The sequence below is a fragment of the Scyliorhinus canicula genome, chromosome 2, assembly GCF_902713615.1.
Source record: "Scyliorhinus canicula chromosome 2, sScyCan1.1, whole genome shotgun sequence".
Taxonomy (NCBI): domain Eukaryota; kingdom Metazoa; phylum Chordata; class Chondrichthyes; order Carcharhiniformes; family Scyliorhinidae; genus Scyliorhinus; species Scyliorhinus canicula.
Window position 1 is genome coordinate 264,840,714 of NC_052147.1, and position 12,809 is coordinate 264,853,522.

The window sequence follows — 12,809 nt, forward strand, 5'->3', positions numbered from 1 at the left end:
ACAAAGTGTCTTATTTTAGAAAGTGTCGAGGGCAGCCCTAATGATGAGGCCAATACTGTCAACCCTCTGCCACTTGGGGGGGACTGAGTGTAAATAAGGGAGACACTCACTAAATTAATCTAATCAAATATTAGCAAAGTATGCTGTTTGTGGCATAAATGACACCATCTGCCCTCCTTACTTTGTGGTGTAAATAAAGCCAAGTCATGTACATTCAATGTTGCTTTTATTAAAGAAAAAGTTTGTTATTGTACAAAAAGTGTATATACATTTAGATCGCTAGATCCATTCTGTGTGCTGAGAGGGTTGGTTACAGGAAATGTCCGGGGCTACATGTTGATCAAAAATAGTCAGCTCGGCCTTCTTATTCAAAACACAGTTTTAACATGTTGTATATTTACAGACTGGAATGGTTGTCCAATGTTTAAAGTTCTTTACATGAGATGCCTTTTGCACTAAGCAAGCACAACAACGAACACATTTCAGCTCATACATATTGAAAAGATGCTTTGCATATCTTTCACAATAATTCTCACACATATTGAAACTATTTTCATTAAAACACTGCATGTTAACTAGAATAGTACCAATAGCATTGCCATATTACAAGCAAATTGCTGGAAACTGTTTCCAAAATACCTTAACTGAAAAAAAAAATGCCTTCACTATTTGAAAATAACATGACATAGTAAGGCACTTCTTGATGCTATAACATGGGAACTCCTTGCTATTCGGTGCCGTACCGTTTACCATGAACTATGTCCACAAACTATCGAGTCCGTTTTGTCGTGAGGTTTTATACTGATAGTTTACCAGATGCAGGATAATTAAGCGCTAAACTCGCAAAAGGAAGCAGTGTACAATGTGGCTTTGATGGAATCTGTTAGCGTAGATTTTGTTCTTCCACTTAGCCAAATGAAAACACTTTTCAATGTCAATGGATGAATTAATACACACTGGGGAGTTCACATTAATGTAATACAAGAAAGCGCACATCTACTATTATAAGGAAGAATTGGGCAATGTTTTGGTTTGCGCCCTTGCCTGTTTGGTCTAATATACAATATCAGTGCTTTGCAACAAATAAAACCAAGATTCTCATTTCAAATAACACACCACTTGATGTAACTTGTCAATCCACCAGCTATTTCTTCAAAACACAGCAAGAAATTGCTATTCACAAATATATAAGCCTTTGTAAAATGTCCTGATTCTCTTTCTGCAGAATAAAGGTTTCTTTTTATACATTAAAATACAAAGTCTATTTAAAAAAAAAGATTGCTTTCTTTCGGAATGTTAATGTTTTCAGATAATCTGTCTTTGAACCATCACACCGCGACCTTGCTGGAATCTGAAACTGGAAATGCTTGTCCATGCTCTTGAGCATTTAAGACATCATGTTGAGAAATTTGTTTTCCTCAGCCAAGGTAGTCAACATAGAGCTCATGTCTCCGATTGCCATATTAGTCAACCCAGCTGGAATGGGCTGCAGCGTCAGAGAATTCCGGGGAGTTGTGAGACGCGAGGAATTTTGGGAGAGGTTCTGCAAAATGCTGGGGCTCAATGTGCCTGACATCAAGCTCGAATGGTCACCATCATCCATGATAGCATCAAAATCTATCTGTGCGTGGTCTAGACTGTGGGAGTTTACAGTACTTGATACTTGGTTGGTGCCTGGTGAGGCCATTGAAGTAGCTTTAACACCTTGCATACGCTGCTGCTGCTGCACAGCACAGTCCATTTGGCCACTGAAATTGCCGTTTTGTTCATACATGTGGATCTGACCCGAATAAAACATCAAGTTGCTGTCTGAACCACTGTTGTTATTACACTGTTGAGACTGCATCGAGAGTTGATTAGCCGGCTGGTTGTGGCTTATCTCGGATTGTCCATGCCCAGGGCTCATGCCGTTCATCTGGAGTGGGCTCTGCAAATAGCTTTGTTGTTGCATGTTTAACGCATTTATCAGGCTGTGCTGTCTTCCTAATGGATTTGGACCCTGGGGAGGATGGGGTTGCATCATCCCGCGACTTAAGTTGTGCCCAACAGAATTCATTACATTTTGCCCTGGTTGGCTAAAGTTTTGCTGGTTCGGAACGATTTGAGAATTTGTTTGGCTTAAACCCCCGTGAGCAGCAAAGGGGCTACGGTCCGGGTTTCTACCAGGTTGAACGTGAGACCCAAAGTTCTGTTGGCTTGCAATGTGCATGCCTTGTCCCGGTGCCTCTCTCCCACGGCAACCATTCATCATCGCTGGCACCTCATTGGGGGCAGTCATTTGCTGATGAATCTGGGCACGCATCTGCTGGGCTTGGACATAGTTTTTGATGGCTGCATCTTTGCTCTGCATCATTGCTATCTGCTTAAAGTCTTGTGCACCTGCTGGCACAGGCGAACCCATGATATTGTTTGCTGGCATATTACTGCAAGACGTTTGGCCGAGGGTCCGGCTAGCAACGTTGGGACTAAGCATTTGGTTGGACTGATTGAACGTCTGGTGCGGGCTGAGAGGCTGATTCGCATTCTGGCACATGCTCATCTGCTGCTGCTGCTGTTGCTGCTGCTGCATGTAGTTCATCCTTTGCCCATTCACGCCCACACCTCTCTGCATTAAACCCTGCTGTGAGAGAGCCATCTCATTCTGGTTCAATGTCACAGACTGCTGAGCGGCGTTGAGGTTCTGATATTGGTCAAACATCTGCTTCTGTTGAACCACTGCCAGGTTCGACCGGGAGAACTGCTGCTTTGTTTGATCAGGAATGACATCAACCGTGCCTGAGCTTACTTCATTCCACTGAACCGGCATGCTATTCTTGTTCATGTTAGATGATCCCTGGTATGGTTGACTCCCTGGACTCATCTGGCATTGTGTCATCATAGAACTTGACTGATTCATGTTACTATCTACTATTGCCATTCCACGTTGGGCATACATATTTTGATTCGGCATGCTCATATTTTCTTGGAAACCCTGAATTTGTCCAGCGTAATTTAGCGAATTACTATCCTGGGTCAATCGATTTTCCTGAGAATTGATATACTGCACCACGTCATCGGGCAACATGATATCATCCTCCACAGCTTGAGCATCCATCTCACTCGCTATGGTTTCCATGACAATGTTCTCACTGATGCTGGGTGGCCTAGGTGAGTAGGCGCACCTGTGGAGGCTTCCGTCCGATCGCGCAGGGTTTTGAAGGCCGTAGTGTCGTCTTTCCATTGCTGGTGGCAATGGCAGCGGGTTCATACTGTTCATGCTGTTGAAGCGCTGGACTCTCGGAAGGGACAGAGGGTCCACAGCTGACCGCCTCACGGGGTCGCTTGCCCGCCTAGTTGCATTGCCGACGACCTCATGAGGCCTGAGTGCCGTCATGCCGTATCCACGTGGAACGCCGTCACTGCAGCGCCTCTGAGTGGCAGGAGGAGGAAAGGGAGGAAACATGGAATTGGGGCCGTCGCCCAGGAGAGACATTCTTGCCTTCAGACTCATTCGCTCCATGTTTGGCAGGGGTGTGGGTGGCGGCCCACCGGTTGCTGCTGCGTATTTGGCCTTCAGCCTGTACTGCTCAGCTGGGGTGAGGTTGAGCAGGCCACTGCAGTGACTGACCTCACTGGACCTCCGCGATAAGTCGGTGGAGATGGGATCATAAGAGTCAGCCGAGCTGATGTTATTCGGACGGCCACCCATGTAAGAGGCCTCGCTGGAACGGCGGCTGGAAAAGTAAGGGGAAATGCCAGATGATCTTCGACTGACGGTGTACGCTGAGCTGATTGTGCTTGTAGCACTGTCACGGCGCTCATTCAGTTGATTCAAAATTGTGATCTCACTGTTGGACAGTTCCATTATTCTAGGGTTAGGCAACACAGCAGTGGAACCACCAGTACTTGAATTTTCCAGTATAGCTCCTGAAAATATATAAAACGTCCATTAAACTCATGCGTGACGAAGGTTAAACTAGGTAAGTACATGAGGGGGAAAGGAATGGAAAAATACGTTTCTCACATTAATAATAATAATCGTTATTGTCACAAGTAGTCTTACATCAACACTGCAATGAAGTTACTGTGGAAAATCCCCTAGTCGCCACATTCCGGTGCCTGTTTGGGTACACAGAGGGAGAATTCAGAATGTCCAATTCATCTAACAAGCACGTCTTTTGGGACTTGTGGGAGGAAACTGGAGCACCCGGAGGATACGCACGCAGACACGGGGGGGAACGTGCAGACTCCGCACAGACATTGACCCAAGCCGGGAATCGAACCTTGGATCGTGGCGCTGTGAAGCAACACAGTGTGAAGCTAACCACTGTGCTACCGTGCCACCCTAGTAAGGTGTAATGGCCCCTGTAATGACCCTAGTAATGGCCCCTGTCTGTGCTGTAAATTCTATGGCCGAACGTTCTGCTGTTCCCGCTGGCGGACTCCTCCAGCCCCGCCGATAGTGATACCCTGCCGCAGGTTCCCCAGTGGCATAGGGTTTATCCAATGGGAAAATCCGTTGAGAGCCATGGGACCAGAAGATCCCACCGCCAACCAATGGTGGTCTACCTCTGCTCCTGTCAAACACGCTGAGGGACAGGTGGAAATCCTGCCCTATGTAAATATTCAACCAAACAGATCCATACCACTTTAAAACTACAGAGAGCTTTACTACCTAGCCAAGGCTGGAAAAGCAACTTACCATTCATAGGAATGAGAGGCAGCTTGGTGTTCTTGACTGGTGGCACTGGGTTTGCCCATGAAGGAATATCTCTAACCTGTTTCAATTTTTCTTTCTTTAGTTGCTCAAATCTTTGGGGTGCTGTCATGTTCTTTCTCAACTGAAGGCTGATTGCTGAAGTTCCAGATGATACGGTGGAGTCCACAATTGGGGAATCATCTAAGGCAGTCAAATCTCCCAGGCTACCTCCACTGTTGATGTTCATTTCTACTCCACTGTCATTGTTGTTGGTGCTGCCAAGTGGCGATGGTTCACTGCTGCATGAAGATTGGCCACCAGGGCTGGACTGATACATCTGAGAAAGAAAAGAATCATAGAATTTTACAGCACAGAAGGAGACCATTCGGCTCAACGTGTCTGCGCCCACTCCAGAATGAGCTACCTAGCTAGTCCCATCCCCCAGCCCTATCCCCAGAACCCTCGAATATCATCAATTTCAAACATATATCCTGCTTGCTTTTGAATCCTCCTATGGAATCCACCTCCACCACTCTCCCAGGCGGAGCATTCCAAACCTCAACTACGCTCTGAGTAAATACGTTCCTCTTCACCTCACTCCTAGCTCTCTTGCTGACCATCTTGAAATTGTGACCCCCCCTAATCAGTGACTTACCAACTAGTGGAAGACAGAATATCCTTATTTACCCTGTCAAAATTGTTCAGAAATTTGAACACCTCAATAAATCTCCTCTTAATCTTCTCTGCTCCAAGGAGAACAAGCTGCATTTCTCTAATCTGTCCTTGTATTAAAAACTCCTTATTCCTGGTATCATTCTAGTAAATCTCCTCTGCACGCTCTGTGGGCTTTATCATCCTTCCTTAAATAAGATGCCCAGAATGGAACACAATATTCCAAATGTGGAATATTCCAAATTTGGGGCTGATTTAGCACAGTGGGCTAAACAGCAGGCGAACAATGCCAGCTACGCGGGTTCAATTCCCGTACCGGCCTCCCTGAACAGGTGCCGCAATGGGGCGACTAGGGGCTTTTCACAGTAACTTAATTGAAGCCGACTTGTGACAATAAGCGATTGTTATTATTATGTGGTCTGACCAATGATTTGTAGAGGTGTAGCGTCACTTCCTTGCTTTTATACTGTATGCCTCTATTTCTAAACCCATAAGCCTTCTGAACAACTGTCTCAACTTGCCTGACCACCTTCAGCGAATTATGGCACTTGAACCCGGGGTCGGCATGGTTGCACAGTGACTAGTGCTGCTGCCTCACGGCGCCAGGGAACAAGGTTCAATTCTGGCCTTGGGTGAGTGTCTGTGGAGTTTACATTTTCTCCCCGTGTCTGCGTGGGTTTCCTTTGGATGCTCCGGGTTCCTCCCACAGTCAAAAGATATGCAGGTTAGGTGGATTGGCCATGCTAAATTGCCCCTTGGTGTCCAGGAATGGGCCGATTAGGTGGGGTTACAGGGATAGGGCCTAGGTGGGGCCTAGGATTTGCACAGATTCAATGGGCTGAATGACCTCCTTTTGCACTGTAGGGGCTCAATGGTTCTAAGCTGAAAATAGAAGAAAACAGTCTCTCTGCTTCTGTATTCTCCTTGAAGTTGAACCAATGAGTCCATATTGCCTTCTCATGCTTCCTCTCCCAAAATGTGTGACCTCACATTTCTCTTCATTGAAATTGCCAGGTGTCTGCCCTTTTGACCAACTTGTCAATGTCCCTCTGAAGTCGATCAGCGCGATCCTCACAATTCACTATTCTCATCTGCGAATTTAGATATTTTGCCCTCAACACCCCACCTCCAAATCATTTATATAAATCAGAAAAAGCAAAGGTCCTAACACTGAGCTCCAGGGAACACCACTTTCAACTCATCTCTTGTCTGAGAAATACCCATCTATACCTAGCCTCTGTTTCCTATCTTTTAACAAACTTCTAATCCATATTGCCAAGGACCCATCAATCCAAAACATTTCTAATTTACCAACCAAGCTGCCATGTGGCACCGTATCAAATAACAAAGAACAAAGAAAAGTGCAGCACAGGAACAGGCCCTTCGGCCCTCCAAGCCTGCGCCGACCATGCTGCCCGTCTAAACTAAAACCGTCTACACTTCCGGGGTCCGTATGTCTCTATTCTCATCTTATTCATGCATTTGTCAATATGCCCCTCAAACGTCACTATTGTCCCGGCTTCCACTACCTCCGCCGACAGCGGGTTCCAGGCACCCACTACCCTCTGTGTAAAAAATACTTGCCTCGTACATCTCCTTTAAACCTTGCCCCTCGCACCATAAACCTATGCCCCCTAGTAATTGACCCCTCTACCCTGGGGACAAGCCTCTGACTATCCACCCTGTCTTTGCCCCTCATAATTTTGTAGACCTCTATCAGGTTGCCCCTCAATCTCCGTCGCTCCAGTGAGAACAAACCGAGTTTATTTAACTTCTCCTCATAGCTAATGCCCTCCATACCAGGCAACATCTTGATAAATCTCTTCTGCACCCTCTCTAAAGCCTCCACATCCTTCTGGTAATGTGACGACCAGAATTGAACACTGTACTCCAAGTGTGGCCTGACTAAGGTTCTATACAGCTGCAACACGACTTGCCAATTTTTATACTCACTGCCCCGGCCAATGAAGGCAAGCATGCCGTTTGCCTTCTTGACTACCTTCTCCACCTGCGTTGCCCCTTTCAGTGACCTGTGGATCTGTACACCTAGATCTCTCTGACTGTCAATAATCTTGAGGATTCTACCATTCACTATATTTCCCTACCTGTCTTCGACCTTCCAAAATGCATTACCTCACATTTGTCCGGTTTAAACTCCATCTGCCATCTCTCCGCCCAAGTCTCCAAACGATTCTGCTGTATCCTCTGACAGTCCTCATCGCTATCCGCAATTCCACCTACCTTTGTGTCGTCTGCAAACTGACTAATCAGACCAGTTACATTTTCCTCCAAATCATTTATATATACTACGAACAGCAAAGGTCCCATCACTGATCCCTGCGGAACACCACTAGTCACAGTCCTCCAAACAGAAAAACACCCTTCCATTGCTACTCTCTGCCTGCTATGACCTAGCCAGTTCGGTATCCATGTTGTCAGCTCACCTCTGATCCCGTGTGACTTCACCTTTTGTACCAGTTTGCCATGAGGGACCTGGTCAAAGGCCTTACTGAAGTCCATATAGGCACCATCCACAGCCCTACCTGCATCAATCATTTTTGTGACCTCCTCGGAAAACTCTATCAAGTTAGTGAGACACGACCTCCCCTTCACAAAACCGTGCTGCCTCTCGCTAATACGTCCACTTGCTTCCAAATGGGAGTAGATCCTGTCTCGAATAATTCTCTCCAGTAATTTCTCTACCACTGACGTAAGGCTTACCGGCCTGTAGTTCCCTGGATTATCCTTGCTACCCTTCTTAAACAAAGGAACAACATTGGCTATTCTACAGTCCTCCGGGACATTACCTGAAGACAGTGAGGATCCAAAGATTTCTGTCAAGGCCTCAGCAATTTCCCCTCTAGCCTCCTTCAGTATCCTGGGGTAGATCCCATTCAGCCCTGGGCACTTATCCACCTTAATATTTTTCAATACGTCCAACACCTTGTCTTTCTGGATCTCAATGTGACCCAGGCTATCTACACACCCTTCTCCAGACTCAACATCACCAATTCCTTCTCTTTGGTGAATACTGATGCAAAGTATTCATTTAGTACCTCGCCCATTTCCTCTGGCCCCACACATCGATTTCCTCCCCTGTCCTTCAGTGGGCCAACCCTTTCCCTGGCTACCCTCTTGCTTTCTAAAAGTCCAAATATGCAACATCCACAGCACTCCCCTCAGTTACTGCTCTGTCACCTTGTCAAAGAACTCAAATTATATTTGTCAGACATGACCTGGCCTTGACAAAGCCATGTTGACTGTCTCGTATTAAGTTACTTTTCTCCAAGTGTACATTTATGTTATCTCGTATTATGGCCTCCATCAATTTTCCCACTATTGATGTCAAGCTGACAGGTCTGTCGTTTCCTGGGTTATCCTTTGCCCCTTTCTTTAAAAATGGCATCACATTTTAAATCCTCCAGACCCCCGGGACTAATTCTGTGTTCAGAGAGGTCTGGAAATTTTTTTGTCAACGGCTCCACAATTTGCTCCCTTACCACCCTCAGCAATCTAGGGTGTATCCATCTGTGCCTAGCGACTTAGCTACCTGGAGTGCTGCCAACCTTCTTAGCACATCTTCTTTATCTATCACTATACTGCTCAGTTCGTCACCACTCAACTGCGCCATTGTCACCGTCTTCCATTTTGGTAAAGACAGAAGCAAAGTACTCATTCAGTACCACTGCCATACCCTCCACTTCAATGAGCAGCTTACCCTGCTTGTCCCTTCTGGGCCCCACTCTATCCTTGACTAATCTTTTACAATTAATATGTTTGAAGAAAATGTTACTATTTGTTTTAGCACAGCCTGTCATCCTTTCCTCATGCTTCCTCAGAGCCTTCTTTATTCAAGCCTTAGCCTCTCCCCTGCACTTGAGATACTCTTCCTGATTTATATAGCTATTATTATTCCAGCATGTATCGTATGTCTCTTTTTTTCTTCCTATTTTCTCCTCAGTAACCTTAAGTCACCCAGGGTACTCTAGCTTTAGACACCCCATCTTTATTTCTCATGGGTATCTACCTAGCTTGCACTATATTCATCTCTCCTTTCAAAGTCTCCCATTTTTAATCCTCTGTTTTATCCACCAAAATGCTTTTCCAATCAAACTGCTCCGGCTCAACTTTTAGACCCCTATCAAGTGCTGGGCAAAAGATAAGAATTGGGGACTGGAACTGAAAAGATTTTTCAAAGCAATGCCATATTAGGGAATGTCTGTGCTATACATAAACACTGTCACTAACATGTCAAATTATTGAAGCTTTAACATTGGAGGTCAACTTTTAGAATGTGGGGTTTGTGTACTTTGCCGCAGCTGACCCTGGCTGTTTGGCCCCCAGGTTCTATCTTAATGGGTTGTAGAAACAAGGTGGAAGAGAGGTTAGTGAGTTGAAGGATCCCTGAAATTGGCCTCTGCCGTGAAAATGTAAGTATATGCACAAATTGTTGTTTAACAAGGAAGGTTTATGTGGTGGCAGACAGAGGTGGGAGGTATGTGATGGTAAGCATAAAAGCTGCAGGGGGAGTGGGTGGTGCTGGTCAATGTATACACCCCGAATTGGGACGATACGGGTTTCATGCGGCGCATGTTGGGCCGGACTCCAGATTTGGAGGCGGGGGGCCTGATAATGGGGGGGGGGTATTTCAACACGGTGCTGGATCCGCCACTGGATCGATCCAGATCCAGGACGGGTAGGTGTTGAGGGGGTTTATGGACCAGATGGAGGGGTGGATCCATGGAGGTTTGCGAGGCCGAGGGCCAGGGAATTTTCATACTTCTCCCATGTGCATAAGGCCTATTCCCGGATTGATTTTTTCATTATGAGTAGGGCGCTGATTGCGAGGGTGGAGGATCCTAAGTATTTGGCGATAGCCATTTCGGACCATGCCCCGCACTGGGTGGTCCTCGAGCTGGGGTAGGAGAGAGACCAGTGCCCGCTTTGGCACTTGGAGGTGGGGCTGCTGGCGGACGAGGAGGTGGGCGGGCGGGTTCGAGGGGTACCTGGAGGCCAATGACAATGGGGAGGTCCGAGTGGGGATGGTCTGGGAGGCGCTGAAGGCGATAGTTAGGGGGGAGTTGATCTCCATTCGAGCCCACAGGGAGAGGAGAGAGCAGAGAGAGAGGGAGAGACTAGTGGGGGAGATGGTGAGGGTGGACAGGAGATACGCGGAGGCTCCGGAGGAGGGATTGCTGAGGGAGCGACGTGGTCTCCAGGCTGAGTTCGACTTGCTGACCACCAGAAAGGCGGAAGTTCAATGGAGGAAGGCACCATCTTTTTGTTTTGGGCTGAAGGGACGTGTATATTTGTTCTTTGCTTGTGACGGGCATTAATTTATTTCTTCTTTTTTGTATACATGGGGTTTTTTTTTTGATCTTTCTGTATTTTCTGTTATTGATATTTTGTGAAAATGTGAATAAAAATTATTTTTTAAAAAACAAGGAAGGTTTAAAGGGGTCACAGTCTCACATTGTTCACCAGATCTTGTTACATTCAGTGAACACTCCGGACATAATGAATGAATTTACATCGAACAAATTGTTGCATTTCAGCAACATCAATTTAATGCCAATTGTGTGAAGCCATACTCCTCAGAGAGGAAAAAGATATTCCTTCTCTTACAAAACATTTCCGGCAAAGGAACAGGCCATTCAGTCCACCAGGTCCATGCCAGTTGTAATACTCCACGTGAGCTTTCTCCCAGCCCCCTTCATCCAATGCCATCAACATATCCTTCTGTTCCTTCATCCCTCATGTGTTTATCTAGTTCCCCTTTGAGGTATGTCTGCCGGGCACCACAACTATTCCAGGTTGTAGTGAGTTCCATATTGCAATTACTCCCTTTCTTGTAACACCTTCCCAATCCTCAAATAATCTTCTTGTAACAACTATAGCTTGCTATGACTTTCAGAAAGAAAGCATCATTTATTTTAAATAACCTAGAATTTTAACTATTATTATATGCGATACATATTTCCAAAGTAGACCCAATTTGTGCTCCAGGAAAGGCCTCAACCAGTACTGTATGTTCCACGATTTTGTCGTGGCGATCTAAATGCTCTCGAAGGGCGAATAGGGCATGTAAAACTGTCAAGCTGTCAAGCTAATTAAATCCCCTGCCCTTTAAAATTGATAGAATTGTCTGCCTGTCTAAGAGTAAAATAAGTCACTGTAATAATGATGGGTTGTGGAAAGCAGTCAAGCAGTAATAACGCTATAATGATCGCACTCAGGGTTATGTCAGCAACTATTGAAATTGCTAGGACTTATTTTGCTCTCACATACACAGGGGTTATGAATACAAGTGTTTGTTTTTTTTATAAAGGATTAAGTGCTCAAGGAAATTTAAATATATTGATATATTGACTGGCAGCACAGTAGCAGCTGGCAGCATGGTAGCACAGTGGCTAGCACAGTTGCTTAACAGCTCCAGGGTCCCAGGTTCGATTCCCAGCTTAGTTCACTGTCTGTGCGGAGTCTACATGTTCTCCCCGTGTCTGCGTGGGTTTCTTCCAGGTGCTCCGGTTTCCTCCCAGTCCAAAGATGCGTGGGCTAGGTGGAATGGCCATGCTAAATTGTCCTTTGTGTCCAAAAAGGTTAAGTGGGGTTACTGGGTTATGTGGATAGGGTGGAGGTGTGGGCTTGGGTAGGGTGCTCATTCCAAGGGATGGTGCAGATTCCATGGGCCGAATGGCCTCCTTCTGCATGGTAAATTCCATGATTCTATGGATCAATCTTTTTATATAGTGAATTTTATAATAGATATTTGGAACATTATTTAATTTCAGCATGGTACCTCAGGTCTGAGGTACTGGATGAGTAGGCACGGTGGGTCTAAGGGCAAGGGATGGTGGGTGAGAGGAGATGCCACTAAGCTGGCACAGATGGTGATGAGTGAATGTCATGCGCTGGTAGTAAATTGGCCGAGGGGCTATAAAGGGCCATTGGAAGTGGGTGGGAATCATGGTTGGCATGAATGGTGTGATGGATAGAGGGCCGAATGCAACAAGTGGGACAAGGTCCCAGAGAACCAAGACGCCTTGGTAATCAGCAGTCCTGGAGGCTGCCCCGATCTGCTCTCACGGGGTTGGACTGAATCCAGCCCACGTCTTTTCCCTCAGTGTGAAACTCGCACCATTTAGGGCACATTCGGGCATCCTGTCCTCTTAGGCGGATCACTGAGCCAGAACTACTCACAGTGACTTCATTGCAGTGTTAATGTAAGCCTACTTGTGACACTAAAGATTATTATTATAGAAGCAAAAATCAGGCTCTGATCTATCAAGGGAGGGGCCAAGTAGATGCCTTACACATCACTCGTAGCGATCGGGGAGTAACAAGGGCAGAGGAGGGGACATTGGAGTTTGAAGTCCCTCAGGTCAACTGAGTGCCGGTTAACAACAAGGTCAGGAGCAGTATTAGCAGGCAACCAAGGACAAGGTTCAGTGGTCCTGCC

The 12,809-nt window shown here is 46.1% G+C and overlaps 1 protein-coding gene across 6 annotated transcripts in view; it reads right to left on the minus strand.

Moving 5' to 3' along the window:
* Positions 1 to 209: 209 nt before the first annotated feature.
* Positions 210 to 12,809, minus strand: part of gli2a (GLI family zinc finger 2a) — a 488,975-nt gene continuing 476,375 nt past the window's right edge. For all 6 annotated transcript variants that reach the window (XM_038790037.1, XM_038790038.1, XM_038790039.1 and 3 more), the window contains 2 exons: positions 4,682 to 5,015; positions 210 to 3,906 (listed from right to left, as the gene is read on the minus strand). In XM_038790037.1, coding sequence (XP_038645965.1) covers positions 1,388 to 3,906; positions 4,682 to 5,015 — 2,853 coding nt within the window. In that variant the 3' untranslated portion in view covers positions 210 to 1,387. The remainder of the gene's footprint in view (positions 3,907 to 4,681; positions 5,016 to 12,809) is intronic.